Here is an 18,344-nt window from a genome sequence, read left to right as displayed (position 1 = left end):
TCAAATATAAAAATGGAACTCACATTAACAGAGAAATGAAGATGCTGAAGAAGTGTCAGCAGGGAAGCTGTTAACTCGTTACTGAAGTATGTAACAAGTGATCATCCTGTGCTGGCAGCACGCCTGCACACTGTCACCTAGCCCCACATAACTGTGATCATCCTGTGCTGGCAGCATGTCTGCACAGTGTCACCTAGCCCCACATAACTGTGATATTCCTGTGCTGGCAGCACGCCCGCACAGTATCACCTAGCCCCACATAAAGTACAGTTGTGTACACTTACCATAAATGTAGATGTTCGAGTGTATTCACTGTTGCAGTGATTACATTTGGGTAATCTGCTGGCAGGTTGCCCTCAGTCGGCCTGAATTCCAAAGTCTTGGGTCCTGCATCGGTTGCTGTCTCTTCTTCCACGACATCAGGTCGTCAGGGGTATAAAACAAGCAGCCAACACCATTTTCTTTAGTTTTTCTTGCCCCCGATGTCAGGTACCCCCAAAAAGGTAGCAAAAATATATATATAAACTATATATACATACAACAATACAAACTTTACCTTCATCTACAAGCAAATGCACCACATAGGTTGTAGAAGATAGTGAAGGAAAGATAAACTCCAGAATGAAAGGGGGATGGCAGGCGGGTAACCTGGACTGCAACAGTGAATACACTCGAACATCTACATTTATGGTAAGTGTACACAACTGTACTATGTTCTTCATGTTTCACTGTTGCAGTCATTACATTTGGGTAGAATCCCAAAGCTATGGATGGGAGGCTGGAGCTAAACAGCATTAGGAGCGGCTATAAGGCCCTGCAGAACTGCAGTGGCAAAGCCTGCCCTGGACTTAGAGTAGAGAGGCAAATGATAATGCTTTGCAAAGGTGTGAACAGAACTCCAAGTAGCAGCCTCTAGAATGTCTTTGGTTGGTACTCCTCTGAGAAAGGCTGCTGAAGTAGCTGCAGCTCTGGTGGAATGAGACCTAATGCCCTTGGGCAGTGGTTTGCCATGGTGTAAGTAGCAGAAACTAATGCAGTGGCTTATCCACTTTGAAATAGTCTGCTTTGAAATAGCCTTTCCTTTTGATCCTGCAGCATATGTCACTAGTAATTGCTCATTTTTCTTAGAGCTTTAGTCCTGCTCAAGTAGAATCTTAGCTGTCGGTGTACGTCCAAGGAATGCAGAATTCTCTCCCCCTTGTTCTGTGGAGCTAAACAGCATTAGTGGCGGCTATAAGGCCCTGCAGAACTGCAGTGGCAAAGCCTGCCCTGGACTTAGAGTAGAGAGGCAAATGATAAGGTAGGCAGATGAATAGTTTAGTTAAGAGCCACACTGGAAATCACCTTAGGCATAAATGAAAGATTGGTCCTCAGAGACACCCTGTCTGGGTAAAATATGATAAAAGGCTCCACAGCCATGAGGGCTTGTAGCTCTGAGACTCTTCTTGATGAAGTAATTGCTAGGAGCAGAGCTGTTTTCCATGATAAGAACTTTAGATCTGCAGTAGCAGCTGGTTCAAATGGAGGCAGGGTGAGCTTTTCCAACACATAATTGAGGTCCCATGCAGGCATTGGTGATCTTCTGGGAAGCCTTAAATTTTTGGCTTTTCTAAGATATTGCTTTAGTAAAGGATAAGAAAAGATTGGTGGCTCTGTATTGTAATGAGCCGAAATGGCAGCGGCATGGATTTTTATTGATGAGAAAGATAGGCCTTTGTCAAGCATCTCAGTCAAGTATTGTAATATCTGAGGAATATTTGGTTTTGCTTTATCAGTTCCTTGTGCTTGACTCCAAGCACAGAATCTCTTCTATTTATCAGCATAAGATTTTCTAGTACTAGGCCTTCTGGCTTCCAAAATGACATCCATCACAGCTTTGCTGAGAGGTGTTGTTTGCATAACTACATGATCAGCCATGTTGCCAGGTTCAGTGATTGGAGCTGATTGTGCAGGATCTGATTGTTTTGCTGGGACAGTAATTGAGGTCTTTGAGGTAAGGTCCAAGCTGGGTATTGAGACAAGTTCCTTAGGATTGGGTACAAGTATTGGCAGGGCCAGTCCGGGGCAATTAGTATCATCTTTGGTTTCTCTTGTCTGACTTTTAGTAAGACCTTGGGAAGAAGAGGCAGAGGAGGAAAGGCGTAAACTGATAGGTTTTTCCAACTGAAGGATAGGGTGTCCACTTTCCATGCTTGTCTGTGATAAGCCCTTGAGCAGAATCTTTTCAATTGATAATTTTGAGGAGAGGCAAATAGATCTATGTCCGGGCTCCCCCATTTCTTTGTTATCATGCTGAAGACTTGTGGATCTAGTTTCCACTCGTGAGGATCCATAAGGTTTCTGCTTAAATCATCTGCCAGAATATTTTGTTTTCCTGGCAGGAATTGAGCTTGAAGATGTACTTGGTAAGTCAAAGCTGTGTCCCACAGTGCCATGGCTAGTCAGCAAAGGGGGTATGAGTGCATGCCCCCCCCCCATTTGTTTATATAACACATAACCGTGATGTTGACCGTCTTTATCAGTAGTTGTCCTGGATGCAGTAAGTCCTTGAAGGCGGTCAGGGCAATTTGAACAGCTAGCATCTCCTTTTGGTTGATAAGCAGATGCATTTGTTTTGGGTCCATATGCCCTGAATGCCAGTTGGCCCCCCTATGCATAATCTGATGCGTCTGTTGTTAGGGTTTGGCTGGCAGGGGGTAGAGTGAAGGCCTGTCCCATGTTTTGGTGACATGCCTTTGCCCACCACAGAAACTTCTGTTGTAGGCAGGGAATGAGAGGAATCATTGTTTCCAGACTGTGACAATGCTGACTCCATAAACTTTTTAGATACCATTGAAGTTTCCTCATATGCAGTCTTGCATATGGAATCAGTAGGATGCAGGATGCCATGAACCCCAAAGCCTGCAGAGTTTGTCTTGCAGATAACTGGGTTTTTGTTGCCATCAGTTTGAAGTAAGTAGTCAGTTGCCTTTGCTTGTCTGGTGTGAGGAAAGCCATCTGGGCAGTTGTATTCAAGCTTGCACCCAAGAATGTTATCTTTTGAGAGGCTACCAGTTGTGATTTCTTTTAGTTTACTGTGTACCCTAGGCATGTTAGAAGCCTTTTCATGAACACCAGGTGCTGAAGAAGAATGTCCTTGCTCTCTGCTTGAATGAGACAGTCGTCCAAGTAAGGATATATTTGTATACTTCTTTGTCTGCAAAGAGCAATTACTGGTGCCAGTAAAGACCCTGGGTGCAGTAGATAAGCCAAAGGGCAGTGCAGAGTATTGGTAATGCATTAAGCCAGCCTTGAAACAGAGGTATCTTCTGCACGATTCCCTTATTGGGACACGCAGGTATGCCTCTTTTAGGTCTAATGTCACCAGCCAAGCATTCTTGTCCAGCATGGGCAGAAGCTGCTGCAAAGTTAGCATTTTGAATTTTGGAATGTCCAGGAAAGTGGTCATAATTGATAAATCCAGTATTGGCCTCCAGGCCTTGTCCTTTCTGGGTACCAAGAACAGTTGAGTAAAAACCTTGTCCTTTTTCCTGCTCTGGTACTGGCTGAATAGCCCCATATCCATGAGGGACGTAACCTGTTTCTGTGCCTCTGCCCATTGATTTTTTTGGCAGATCCGGCCAACCATTTGCCATTGGCAGAGTATGGAAATGGAATCTGTATCCCTGTGATACTATGTTTAGCACCCACTTGTCCTGGGTTATTGACTGCCAATTTTGAGCAAAAAGTGCTAATTTTCCCCCTAAGGGTGCTGCCAAAAGATAAGTGCTTGGTGATGGCAGATGGAAGTCATTGGGGCTGTTTTCTGTAGGGTTGCGCTTTATCTCCTCCAGATTTGGAGGTAGAAGCACCCAATTGCTTTGACCTGTATGAATCTTGTGGCTGGTATCTAGAACTTTTAGGGCGTCTGGATTTGCCCCTTTGAGCTCTGTTGGACACAGGAAAGGACCAATTATTTGGAGGCCAGTGTCTACTGGTAGCTGCACTTGTAAGAAGTCTTTTACAGTTTGCATAGACTTAGCTTTGTCTTCAATTTTCTTTAAAACCTCTTCTGCCTTAATACCATGCAGCGTATCATGCTGTAAAGGTGCATCCAGTAATTTAGCTTTTACCTTTTCAGGCAAACTTTGTTCTTTCAGCCAGGCATGCCTCCTATTAACAGATCCAGTAACTGCAGCCCTGCAGGAAGCCTCTAAGGAATCAAAACCACATTGCAAAGTATGCTTTCCAACTTGTTCAGCTGCATGCAGTAAGTCCTGCAATTCTTTATTTTCTGCACATTCAGAAATCAACTTCAATTTCTGTTTCAGCAATACCATAACATGTTGCTGATACTTGAGCATATGAAACTGGCAGTTTAAGGCCCTAATTGCCAAGGTTGCAGATGTATAAACTTTCTTTCCCCATCTATCCAGTGCCCTTGAATCTCTGTCAGAGGGGGTAAGATTTTTTGCTGTTGAGGCCTTAACTCCCTTTGGACCCTGTGAAATAGTTTCAGGGTCAGCAGCAGGGTTTCTAAATAAAAATTTGTGTGAGTCAAGGACCCTGTAATATCTGTCAGGCTTGCTTGGAGCCAGAGGTAAGGAATCAGGAGTCAAGCTTGACTCTGAAAACACATCATCCACAATGTCTAAAACAGGGGGTATGGCTAAAGGCCTGTGCTGAGGGAGAAGGAAATCCCTGAGCCTCTTTTTTGATTCTGAGAAATCTTGACTTTCCCAGTCAAAATGCTCCCTCAAAGTATGCAACGTTTCTCCAAATGAATAATCCTCAGAAGGTGATGCAGATGGGATAAATTCCTCTGCATCAGAATCCTCATAGAGAGGTATAGATAATTCCTGATCAGAAGAGGAATCAGAAGAAATAGAAACCTGATCTGAAGATTCATAATCAGTGTCTTGCCTAGGCCTCTTATCAGGAGGGGGTTGGGAACCCCTGATCAAGGTATTTAGGTCTTCAGCCATTTTGATCATCTGCTTTTTAGGCACAGCGGCCTGTGAACATTGCTCATGAGTCGATTTTTTAGCTTTAGAAGTTGCTTTTGTCTCTGGTTTTGCAGCTGTCGTCGGTTTTATATACAAAATGTTGAGGCCTGAATACACGCTCAGACGCCGGTGCCTGCTTAGAGGCTCCGGACCCATCCGAGGGAGAGACATCCGTAGGTACAATACGTTGAGTATCTAGCGGCGTGCCGGACTCCACACGGGTCTCGGTAGGGGCCTGTGACTCGAAAGTAGCGGGTATCAGGGGCTGCGAAAGAGCCTGAGTACCGGTGACTGGCTTAGGAGAAGCTTTGTCGTCGGTTTTGGACCTCAACGGTCTGTCTCTGTCCTTTTCTTTGCGTTTTTTGTGTACTCCGGTAGTTGGATTGCTATCTGACGACATTTGAGGGCAGTTAAATCTGTTTCCAAAATATTTTGAGGCAAAAATATACCGACGCTTAATGGTTAAATCTAGCACAAAACCGACAGCCAGGCACGTTGTGATCAGGGCCTAGGCAAGGAATACAGTATAAATGGAAATCCTTATGAGGTATTTGCTTTCCACAAGTAATGCAATTATTAACTTTTTCTGACATCGGAATGGAGCAAGAAAAAAGTTTCCACAATGGGGTACTTAGCTTTAGTGAAGACTTCAGTTCTGAAACTGGAAAATTTCAGGAGTCGGCCGACCGACACTTGCGAACCGCTTCTGCTTCGGGCACCATGCGGCAAGAAAGACTAAAGAAAATGGCGTTGGCTGCTTGTTTTATACCCCTGACAACCTGACATCAAGGAAGAAGAGACAGCAACCGATGCAGGACCCAATACTTTGGAATTCAGGTCGACTGAAGGCAACCTGCCAGCAGATTACCCAAATGTAATGGCTGCAATAGTGAAACACGAAGAACATCTGTGATCATCCTGTGCTGGCAGCACGCCCGCACAGTGTCACCTAGCCCCACATAACTGAGATCATCCTGTGCTGGCAGTACGTCTGCACAGTGTCACCTAGCCCCACATAACTGAGATCATCCTGTGCTGGCAGTACGTCTGCACAGTGTCACCTAGCCCCACATAACTGAGATCATCCTGTGCTGGCAGCACGTCCACACAGTGTCACCTAGTCTTACATAACTGGTAATGTGCCGAAGGACTCAACTATGTGCCTTCAACTTCTCTAACAAGCAATCATCAAACATTTGCCACACTTCTCTTACTCTTAATTCAGAAATAACCTAACAAATCTGTAGAAAATGATAAAATACACACACTGTCATAACTTGTTTCCCACTGACCCAATTTCCTTTCAGTTCACAGATTTCTCTCCATAACAGAATTGCTTCTGCATTTCCGTGTTGCACCTGACCAAAAATATAGGAGATGCTTTTGTTCTAAACTGCCTTGAAAATAAGATAGGACACCTCCATGCAACTCTAACAGTTCCACAGCTCAAACTGGCTGTGTAACAAGTCCACTGAAAGAGCAGCTCTGAACCACATTCCATAGCCTAAACATCTCATGGGACAACTAATTATTACATCCAAGGAAGAAATCAATCATTTTCTCAGTATTCAGATCACAACGAAAGTGTCACAAGCACACAATATATACACCCCCCAAAAAACTCAACCATGTATACAGAAATGCTATATTAGAAAAATTTTGATGCAATTCTCCATTTTCCATAAATACGTGTGTGCGTTCATATATACAATACCCTTTGTAAACATGTCTACATACCACAGTTTTATTTATCAGATGACAGGATATAAGACAACTAACCTCACTGCCTAGATGTGTTCGGATGCTTCTGATATAAGACTCAACGCGGTCATCCTTCAGTTCCACACAAGCAGGCTGGCCAACCTGCATGCCGACTGGTCCCGCTATTTTCACCAAAACATTAATCAGCTCCCTTGCTTGATCTAGACACCTCTTAGGATAAAATAGTACCCAAAAGTTCATTGGAATCTGTACGTGAAAAAAAACAAATTAACTCAGTTTATAAAAAAGGACAAGGATTACATTAATTCAGTCAAAAAATAGTTCAGTGAAAAATAATTGACAGCCTACATTTTCATGGACTGGCATCAGAACACCAGAAGGTGTTCCTCTGATCTCGTTTCTTGGTCAGCCCAAATCATTCTTTTGCCCCCCCCCCCACACTTTTTTGTTTTACTGACATAGTACAATTGCGTAGCTTCCATTTACCTGTAACAGTAGATATTTGTAGAATGCACTGCCTTACTGGCACATGGATAACAGTGCCCTGCTACCCTCCCACTGGCAGCCTCTCAAAGCTAAAAACTCGTCCCACTGCCTGTCATGTAAGAGTGAACGAGCAATCACCAAGCCGGACCAGGACAGCCCTTCACACTCACAGACAGGACCCATTCAGTTTTCAAGGGGCCAAAAAGGAGCAGATGAAAACACCAGCTTTGTGAACACTTGCTGCTCCAAACCAAACACACAACAAAAAGGTTGCTGAATGAGAAAAAACAGCAGCAGCAATTCCAACAACCAGCTATATATAAGCGACAAAAAGGGGGGAATTTTGGGATGGTAGATAAGTACTACCAGCATGGCAGTTTACTCTCTGAAGATCTATTGTTACAGGTAAGTAAAACCTACACAACTGTACTATGTTAAACAAACAAACTGCCTTATCCAACCTAAGAGGAGGAAGGATAAGGGTGCAGGGTCAGCCTGGGAAAGGATCCTCGCAAAGCCTGCTCTTGGTCTAGAAAAATCCAGTTTGTAGTACTTTGTGAAGGTATGGACAGAAATCCAAGATGCTGCCTCTAGAATATTTTGAGTCCACTATTTTCCAATAAGCCACTAAAGAGGATAAGGCCCTGGTGGAATACACATTTATCTTTACCTGGTTCTCCTTGCCATGGTGGGTATAACAAAAAAATATCAGAAGACAACCAACATGCAATGGCTTGATTAGGGATGGGTTGACCTTTCAGCCTTCCTAAAGACTTTGTCCTGTCAAGGTAAGTTACCTATGCACATCCAAGACAAGAAGTATCCTCTTCTTCTCATTCTTAGGAAAAAGAACCCAAGAAGGTTAGACTGATGGAGGGTTAACTCTGAGACCACTTTCAGCATGAAAAAAGGATTAGTGCATAATACAACCCCATCCCTGTGTAAAATCAGATGATTGCCCCACCATGAGAGCCTACAGCTCAGAAACTCATATTGCAGATGTCAGAGTAATAGAAATAGTTGGTCTGATTTTCTAAAAGATTTTGTTCTATCCAAGTAAATTCATTAATTGTCTGGGGACGTCTAACATATGCAAGCAGTAATCTCCTTTGTTTGAGAAATTTGGAAAGAAGACTGATACGTCTATGGTCTGGTTGCTACTGGAGTTTGACACCACCTCAGGAAGGAAGGAGGAGGGATTAGTTCTAAGCAATGCTCTCTCTTTGTGGAAAATGATATATGGATATTTCACACACAGATTTAACTCTGAAATTCTCCTGGTGGATGTGATAGCTACTAGAAAGAAGGTTTTCCAGGATAAAAATATTAGGTCACAGGTGGCTGTTGGCTCAAAGGGCTGACTAAGTATTGCAAGACCAAGGTTAAATCCCAAGGCACTACAGGATCTTTGAAAGGTGGCTTCAAATACAGAGTGCCCTTAAGAAAAGTTTTGCAAAGGGGGGGGTGAGTCATCAAAAAATGATCATCAAATCGATTATGGAAATTCAAAATGGCAGCTACATGAACTCTAATGGTAGAAGTTGAGGCTCCCAACTGAAATAATGTGGCTAAGTATTCCAGGACCTTATCAACCAGAGTTGAGAAAGGATCGAAACTGTTTGTGTTCGACCAAATAAAAAATCTCTTCCATTTGCTAAGATAAAGTTTTCTGGTGAAAGGTTTATGAGAAGCCAGAAGTATCTTTTGCACTGGGGAGGACAAACTGTTTTACCTGGCAATTACTGGAAGTGGAGAAACCAAGTCATCAGCTTGAGATGCTTTAGGCTGGGATGGACCAAGCCCTGAGGGTGAGATAACAGGTCTGGAGTTGGATCCAGAAGCCACGGGCTGTGAACCAGGTAAGGCCAGAGAAAGGGAAACCATACTTGACAAGGCCAATAAGGTGCAAAGAGAATCACTCTGCTTCTCAACCATTGGGCTTTCCTCAGAAATTGGAGAATTACAGGGATTGGTGGGAAGGCATATAGAAGTCCTGGGGGCAGTCCTGGAGAAGTGTATCTCTTGGGGACTCCCAGCGAGAGGGGGATAGTGCAAAGTAGCTGCTGCATTTGTGCTTTATGGGAGAGGCAAACAGGTCACAGCAAGGGTGGCCCCATCGACGAAAGATTCTCGTTGCTATGCTGGGATTGAGAGACCACTCGTGAGGTAGAAGGATGCACCCGCTTAACTTGTCCGCAATCATGCTGGAATTCCCCGGAATATGCATTGCTATGAGAAAGCAGTTGGAGGTGATTGCCAATTGCCAAATTCTTATGGCTTCCCGACATAGTGGGTAGGATCTGCTTCCCCATTTGTTAATGTGCCAGACTACTGACATGTTGTCTGACTGTATAGCAATTGTGCATGAAGGAAGGCCAGACTGAAATGCTTACAACACTAAAAGCACTGCCCTCAGTTCTAGGACATTGATTTGCAGACTGGCCACCTGAGGGGACAAAGCGCCTTGGACAGTCTTTACCTGAAAATGCCCCCACACACACACACACACACACACACACTATCAGGGAAGCACCTGTGGTCACTATGGCCTTGGGCTGAGAGTAGCAGAAGGGCCGACTCCACAAATTCTCCTCTTGCTTCATCCACCAAGACAAATCCTTCTTGCAGCAGTTCGTTATTACAACTGGATGAGACATGGGGTGAGTTAAAAGAGACCATTGTGATGCCAAGAGCCATTGAAGCAGCTTCATGTGATACCTTCACCAGGGGGACAAAAGTGATTGTTGCTGCCATGGACCCAAGAAGTTGTAGAACCAGATGAGTAGGAACTTGATCTTGAGAGAGTATCACTTGAACTTGCAACCTCGAGTTTAACAACCTGTGATGAGGAAGGGATGCCACGCAGGATTTTGTATTTACTTTTGCTCCGATGAATTCTAGGTCCTGTGTGGGAGATAGCTGTAATTTTTGTTGACGGAAATGCCCAAGAACTCGGCAAGGCATAGAAGAGAGTTCTATGGGACAAAGCAGTTGATGCATGGTGGGGGCAGTGAGTAGCCATTCGTCTAGATATGGAAACACACACAATCCCTATAATCTTAAGTGAGCTGCTACAACTGCCATGCATTTGGTAAGCACCCTGGGGGCTGCAGTGAGACCAAAGGGCAGTGTTCGAAATTGGTAATGGCTGGCTCCTAGCCAGAAGCAGAGAAATCTTCTGGAGCGCTTGTCTATCATTATGTGGTAATATGCATTCTTAATATCGGGTTTACCTTTATAACGGCGATCTCAAAAAGGTCGACCACACTTCCGCAAACTCCGAAATGCGAACGTCCCAAATGATGAACACCACATATGCGAATGGCTAAATCTCACCCCCTTTTGACTCATGGTAGCACTGGTGTGGAGGTGTAGCACAGCCAGAAATGTTGAAATTCGACATTATTTCGACATTTTAGAAGTGCTGCTGTTTCAAATTCGCAGAAAACGGGTCGGCGAAGTGGTAGGTCGATCTTAGGTGATCGACGATATAAAGGTAAACCTTAATATATAAACAGCACATCTGATAGTGTTCCTGTAGAAAGGAAAGGATAGACTGAACCGTAACCATCCGGAAATTTGTCTGTTGTACAAATCTGTTCAATACATTCAAGTCAAAGATTGGTCTTCAGTCCCATCTTTTTTGGCACCAAAAATAATTTTGAGTAAAATCTAGATCGTATCCGGTATGGTGGGACTGCTTGGATAACTTTTTGAAGGAGCTTTTGAATCTCTTGTGCTGCTATATCCCGCTGACTGGGTGGAACATCGGGGGTTCGCCTTTCAGTTTGGGAAAGAGATTGAAGGGAATGCAGTAACCTCTAGTAATTACTGTCTGCATCCAGGAATCCCATATCACAGAGTGCCAGGCTGTGTGGTGCACAGAAAATCTTCCCTCGACTGCTTCCAGAGGTAAGCAATTGGGTGGTGGCTCAGGAGTGCTGGTAGGGTTGTCCAGAGAAGGAATCCCTGGACCGCTTGTAGGGTTGTCCAGAGAAGGAATCCCTAGACCCCTGGTTGCATGGACCCCCCCCTGCCATGGGAGGGGCATTTTCAGAGGTTCATAGGTTGGTACTAGACTATCGGCCCTTGGGCCTATACAAGCCTAGCCATAACAATTCCCTGGATATTTCTTCCCACAATATTTATAGGTTCATAGGTTGGTACTAGGCTATCGGCCCTACGGCCTATACAAGCCTAGCCATTTTCCTGAAGAGTTCCACCTCTGCCCAGGGGGGGGGGGGGGGTACTCATCACGTGCATCCCAAAAAGGCCCGTAGGTCTTTTTGAACCACATCTTTTCACTCCTCTGATGCCTGGAGTAAGGTCGCTGAAGAGTGGAAAAATGCATGTCCACAGCAGAAAGTCTCTTTCCATCCTTCTCACACCTGGCTAATGTGCGTCTGACTTTTGGGACAAACAATGAATTAGCATCCACTGTAGCACTGACAAAGGATGACTTGAAGGGGTCCGCAAAATCACACAAGCGCATCCAGGCGTGGCATCTAATGGCAACACCTGTACCTGCTGCTCTTGACATTCCATTGGCTGTATGTGCAATAAGCCACATGGACAAATAAGATATCAACTCCAGGGTGGCAAGCCTCGAGGCAACTTTGTCCCAGACCTCGTCAGACACTGCTCCTGTCAAGGTATCCGAAAGCTCGGTTATAAGATCTCTTTGTAGTCAAGTGAAATTTGCCAAACAATTCAAGGACCAAATAGCAAAGGTTGATGAAGCAAAGACCCGTTTCCCAAATCTGTCCATCATCCAGCAGAACTCTCTTCGTCAAGTTCCTTTTAAGTGGCGGCTGCCGCCGCCACCACCATGGCATCCACTGCTAGACCCATCGTCCAGTGGGGCTGATCCTCAGGGTCTGAAAGAATTTTGTCCGGTCTCCGAGGAATTGGCTCTATAGTGTCAGGAGCCTTCCACACATGCTGCATGATTAGTTTTAATATTTCATCAGCAGGCAGGGTCATCCAAGAAGTAGATGGTTGGGCACGAAAACAGATTCTTCAGAAGATGGGTTTGAGGACTTTCAATCACCCCTCTGTTTCAGACCTTCCAGGATATCTCCAAAGGAGATATCTTCAGGGTGTGATCGTGGGGACCCTTCCCCTTCATAGTAATCTGTACACTCAGTGACTGATTCTTCGGGAGAATCCATGTACTTCCTCCTGCACAATCTCTTACAGGGTGGCTCCTCACGGGGGAGATCCGAGGGGAACTCTGAAGTGAGGGGACTCTGTATTAGGGTATATTGCTGCTCTTGTGCCCACTGTCCCGATGTAGCAGACTGAGTGAGCTGTGAGCCAGAGGGTACAAAAATACGTCACTCCGACGGGATGGTACCAACTGTGAGCCTGGTGAGGCTAGGGCGCTCTCTGTAATCTGGAAGGCAGGCCTGCCCAAAGAGGGAAGGGAGCCCGGAAGTGAGAAAGCCAACCTTGGAACCAGGGTCACACTCTGCTCCGACAAGCCGCCGCCCCAGAGCAGGAGCTGAGAGAGGACTTGAAACCACCAAGAGCCATGGACAGCACCATAGAAAAATATTGGTGCCAATCCAGGGATCCCGGAACCGGCAGCCAAGTCTTGGTCCTGTTGGTACAACGGTTCTGATGGAGCCGAAGACCACGGAATACGTTCTGATACCAAAGTGAGATCCACCATCGGTACTGAAGTAGTTGGCACCGGGCATGTCGTAGTGTGCTCCAAGACCTGCAAAGAGGCTGAAGGAGGAAAATAAGTGGGAGTCCTGGGAAAGTAAGCCTTGGCTCCAGAAGGGAGGAAGGTCTGAGAGGGAACAGGAAGACCTCTGGTTGCCAAGAGCTGATCCACCAATCTAACTACATCTACTTCCGATAGACTCCTTGAGGAGCAGATGGACATTCCCTAATGGGATTCCGGTCTTTCTACAAATGGACTTAACTGCTGCCCCAAAAAGGGGTCTATTGACGGGGAGTATCTACTTCTGGGGGTAGTTGGCATCTTGACCTTCGGCACCATGGTCTTGTAAACAGAAAGCTGTCTGGCAGGGGAAGATGGAACCAAAATATTTGAGGAAGCCACTATCGGTACCGGAGAGGTTGTTGGTACCCAAGACAGGGTCGGCACTAAAGGTGTCTGGGTAGTTAAGAATGGTACTCGGCACCGTGGGAGACTTTATTTTCAGTGCCGGAGCAGATGCCAGTGCAGTCTTTGGAACTTCTGACTTCAGTTTCGATGAATGAGTTGAAACCTGAGACTTTGCAGTCTTAGATTTGTGTACCTTGGGGGAAGATGGTACCGAATGGCTCCATTTTTTTATTCTGTCTTCGGAGATTTCGAAGTCTGCACCTCAAAGTGCACTTCACCAAAAGGACATTTTAGTAATCCTTTAAGGATCAACTTGTTTCACCTCTCTGCAAGAGACTGGCCATTGAAACCCTTACACATGGTGGTTGGATTTCAAGATGAGGGACACCTAAAGAATAAACACAAGAAAGATGCCCATCGGAACTGGGCATCTTCCTGCCACAGTCCCTGCACTGCTTGAACCTGGAGGTTCCTTTCTGCTTATCTGCCATTTTTCTAGCCAGACAAAAATATGCCCGTGCGCACACAAAAACACACACAGACACACACACACACACATCACTCGTCAAACAGGAAAGGTAAAGTTTTTTTCTTTTTTTAACTATACCAACAAGGGTATGTCAAGATTACCCAAAGAGAAGGATAAGAGAAACAAAGAAAAAAGAAGGGAAAGAGAAGGATACCAGCGATGGTATCAAAGAATTACCAACAGGGAGAAGGGAAGGAGGTGTCTATATCAACGATGGTAACTTAGAATACCTTGAGGTAAAAAGGGGGTTAAAAAGTAAAAACGGGGTTAAAAAGTAAAAACAGAGTCACTCACACCAACATTAAGTTTAGAATAAAGGGTAACTACCAGAAAAAAGGGTAGAAAAATACCTGGATAACAAAAAATTTGAGCACTTAGCTGAGAGCAAGGTCTGAAGCGTCCAATTTTCTATGCGGCAAATGAGATCTGAGGTAATGGGAAGACAGGAAGCATGGGTAGTGCCTTAGCGGGAGAGTTTTTGGCTGCCACAAGCTAGTATAATGGCTGAGTTGTTTCCAAGGATTCGGAACCAAACCCATCAGTCAAGTATAAATGAAGACTGACAACATCAGAATTACCTCTCTTGCTTGATCTAGACACCTCTTGGGATACAAAAGTACCCAAAACTTCATTGGAATCTGTATATGAAAAAAGACAAAATAGTTCAGTGAAAATAACTGACAGCCTACATTTTCATGGACTGGCATCAGAACACCAGAGGGTGTTCCTATGATCTCGTTTCTTGGTCAGTCCAAATCATTCTTTTGCCCCCACCCTTTTTTTGTTTTACTGACATAGTACAGTTGAGCAGCTTCCATTTACCTGTAACAGTAGATATTTGTAGAATGCACTGCCTGACTGGCAACATGGACAACAGTGCCCTGCTACCCTCCCACTGACAGTCTATCAAAGCTAAGAACTCGTCCCACTGCCTGTCATATAAGAGTGAACGAGCAATTACCTAGCTAGACGAAGACAGCCCTTCACACTCACAGAGGACTCATTCAGCTTTCAAGGGGCCAAAAAGGAGCAGATGGAAAAAAAGAAGTTATGCACTTAACATAACATTTCCTGTTTGTAGTCTATCTCGCCTACATTCTTGCTGGATGGCTCGGAGCCAATATTCGGCTCCGACTCGGCCGATACTAAAGCTCGAGAGCTTTTACTGACTCGAGGCTAACCCCTATCCCATGGTGCCTCATGGCAATTCCCCAGATCTTGTTTCCAAGAAAGTAAATAGCTACATAATAGTAAGTAAACTATCAATAACTATGCACATACACACGGAATACATTGTATTACTATCCATGTCAAGAGGACGGACAACTACAACCAGGTCAGACAGCATAATGGATAGTCCACCAGTTCCTCCAGGAAACACGAAGGGGGAAGGAGGGTGGGACGCAAGAATGTAGGCGAGATGGACTACAATTTTTTTATTTATTTTATTTTATTTTACATTTGTTAACCGGGCTAGTCCAACTGGATACATGTCCATTTTCAGTGGAGGCCCGAGGAGAAAAGCTCCGCTATCTACAGAAAAGCTCCGCTATCTACTACATGGCAGGTATAAGAAAAATAAGAATATACAGAATACGCAAGGCATTTAAACCACAATTACAGGATGTTCAGTAAAAGGTGGTAGTGAGACATAGCAGTTACTTAAGTACAGGTAGGCATAATATGTAACAGAATTATTTACATTGTTTAAAAGTTTAACAATAAAAATACGAAAAAAGTATAATTTTTAGTTGAGAGAGTCCATTACCCAGTAGAAATGGAAAGTTTGGAGAGAGAGTTGGGAGAAAGTGAACAGGAGGCACGAGAAGGGAGGAGGTAAAAAGATCAGCTAGGGTTATTGCAAGAGCATAGCCAGTGGTTGGTTAGAAAGTGTTTCAGTTTAGTTTTAAATAGTGGGATGGAAGTTTGGGCTGTAAGGTCTGGAGGAAGTTGATTCCAAATTTTACCAACTGAGTTGGGAAATATAGAGTCACCTGCGGTGTTCTTAGATAAAGAAGTTTGAATAAGAATTTTATTGGAAGAGCGTAGGTTTTTTAGGTTGTTGTAGGGTTTTATAAGGGTGGAGAGCATTGGTGTATTCTCCGGGTGGAGAAGGGCTTTATGGGCAATTGTAAGCTGATAGTATTGAATTAGGTGGGGTAACTCCAGCCACCCTAGGTTTAGGAGGTTCAGGCAATGATGTGTTTTGTATGGAGAGGCAGTGGCAAATCTGGCAATGTTGTTGTAGGCTGCTGTAAGCTTATTGAGGTTATATTTTGAAAGATTAGTATAAATGGGAGAAGCATATAGTAGGGTACAGATTAGGTGGGTTCTAGCTATGGTAGTTCTTGCTTCCGGAGTTAAGAAAGATTTGATTCTGTAGAGAGAACCTAATTTTCTATTAGTTGCTTTTAAGATAGAGTTGATATGAAAGTCAAATTTAAGTAGGTTGTCAATAGTAATACCCAAAAGTTTGGTTGTTTGGTCTGGAGAGATAAGGGTGCCATTGTCAGAAGTAAGTGTGAAGTTAATAGAGGGAGACAGGTGTGTGGGTAAAAAGAGGAGAAGTTTAGTTTTCTTAGGGTTTAGGAGGAGACAGTGATTGGAAAACCATTTCTCTATAGTGGTAAAAGTTTTTTGGGTAAGGTAGTGGAGGTCAGCTTGGTTTGTGGCAGAGCAAATGATGGTGGTGTCATCAGCGTATTGAATACAAGTAGTTAGAGGGGTGGCAAGATACAGGTCGTTAATGAGATGGAAAATAGAAGAGGACCTAAGATGGAGCCCTGAGGGACTCCTATAGTGGTGGGGAGAAGTTCAGAAAGATTGTTGTTCCATAAAACAGCTTGTTTCCGATTTTGAAGATAGGAAGTAAACCAGTTTAAGGCAAAGTTATCAAGAGAGAGAGATTTTAAACGATGTAAGAGGAGTTGGTGATTGACCATGTCAAAGGCTTTTGACAGGTCTACAAAGAATGCTGATGAAAGAAAATTGTTCTTGCGGTTTTTATTAATGGAGTCAATAAAGGACAATAAAGCTGTGGTGGTGCTATGGCAAGGACGAAAGCCATGTTGGCAGTTAGCGAGGAGATTATTGGATAGGAGGTGATTAAGTAACTGTTTGTGGATGCATTTCTCCATTATTTTTGCAATAGGAGATAGCAGCGCTATTGGGCGGTAGTTGGAATACTCAAACGAATCACCCCCTTTGAAAAGAGGGATGATGTGAGAGATTTTCCAGAGTGAAGGTATAGTACTTTCATTTATGGTTCTGTTAATTAGTATAGAGATAGGGTAGGCTATAGCTTTAGCACCTAGCTGGAGATATTCAGCTGGCAATTTGTCGGCTGAGGGGGTTGAAGGTTTAAGTTTTTGAAGTAGGTAAAGAATATAGGAGGTGGGTATGGGTTTGAGCTGAAATAGTGGTGGAGTGCAGCTTGGGTTAGCTAGTAGAGAGGTGTCAGGGCTTTGTTGGTTGGCTAGTTTAAGTATTGTTGAAGTAAAGAAGTTATTGAATGCATTTGCTGTTTGTAAGGGAGAGTCAGGGCTGGAGCCTAGTGGATTGGGTGTTTCAACTTTGCCAGGGGATAGTAGTGTGTTAATAGATTTCCAAAATGTATGTGGTTGGTGGTGGGAGGATTGCTGTTATTTTTATCTTTTATGATAGCTATCTTAGTCATGTTTCTTTTTTGTTTGAAGCTAAGGTGATCAATAGAGTTTTTAGTGGTTCGCCATTTAGTCCAGGCTTTATTCCTACTAAGGATTAGTTGTTTAGTGTTGCTTGTAAGCCATTGAGCTGTCTTAGATTTCATGCATATGGAACGCATGGGGGCATGATGATCAAGAATAGTAAGAAAAGTATTATTAAAGTGGTTAACAGCGTCATCTATTGGGAGAGTTTTTAGAGGTGACCAGTTAACTAGGCTGAGTTCATTTTGAAAGTGATAGGGGTCGAAATGTTTTTTGCTGCGAGATAAGCGAATTAGGGGAGGTGTTGCTAGATGTGTTTTGTGCCTAATAATGTATGTTAGAGAGTGGTCACTAAGGTCATCTGGGAGGGTTCCTGTTGAATACTTTTGTTGGGGATTATTTGTCAAGATCCAGTCGAGAATGGTTTCTTTATTATTGTTTTTGTTCTAGTTGTGGAATTAATGGTTTGATAGAATCCATGCAAGTCAATAAGGGTAGATGGATTAGTTTGTTTGCATAGGTTCCAATCGATATTAAAGTCACCTAAAAGTATTGTTTCTTGGAGGAAATTAAGTGAGAACCAGTTTAGTAGGTCTTCTAATATAGGGGGATTGTTGCCTGGGGGAAGATAAGTGCAAGAATAATGTTTATAGTTTTGTGTGGGTTGAGGGAAAATTTGGAAATAATAGTTTCACCATTAGTGTCATTTGGAGGGGTATGAATTGTTTTACTTACTTCTAGTCCGGTTTTGAAGAGTATAGCTACTCCGCCCCCTGGAACGTTATGGTAAGTACATAACTTCTTTATGTTATGTAGTACTATCTCACCGTAATTCTTGCTGGATGGGACAGCGTCCC

General features: G+C 43.8%; 1 protein-coding gene across 1 annotated transcript in view; it reads right to left on the bottom strand.

The window, feature by feature from the left end:
- PIWIL2 (piwi like RNA-mediated gene silencing 2) overlaps positions 1 to 18,344 on the bottom strand; it is a 2,846,460-nt gene that overhangs the window by 1,236,826 nt on the left and 1,591,290 nt on the right. The window contains exon 10 of the mRNA XM_044082113.1: positions 6,765 to 6,953. Coding sequence (XP_043938048.1) covers positions 6,765 to 6,953 — 189 coding nt within the window. The remainder of the gene's footprint in view (positions 1 to 6,764; positions 6,954 to 18,344) is intronic.

Source organism: Protopterus annectens, chromosome 9.part0 (assembly GCF_019279795.1).
Source record: "Protopterus annectens isolate FY-2018-M chromosome 9.part0, PAN1.0, whole genome shotgun sequence".
Classification (NCBI taxonomy): domain Eukaryota; kingdom Metazoa; phylum Chordata; order Ceratodontiformes; family Protopteridae; genus Protopterus; species Protopterus annectens.
Note: the sequence above shows the minus strand (reverse complement) of the source record. Positions and strands in the feature narration are given on the sequence as shown.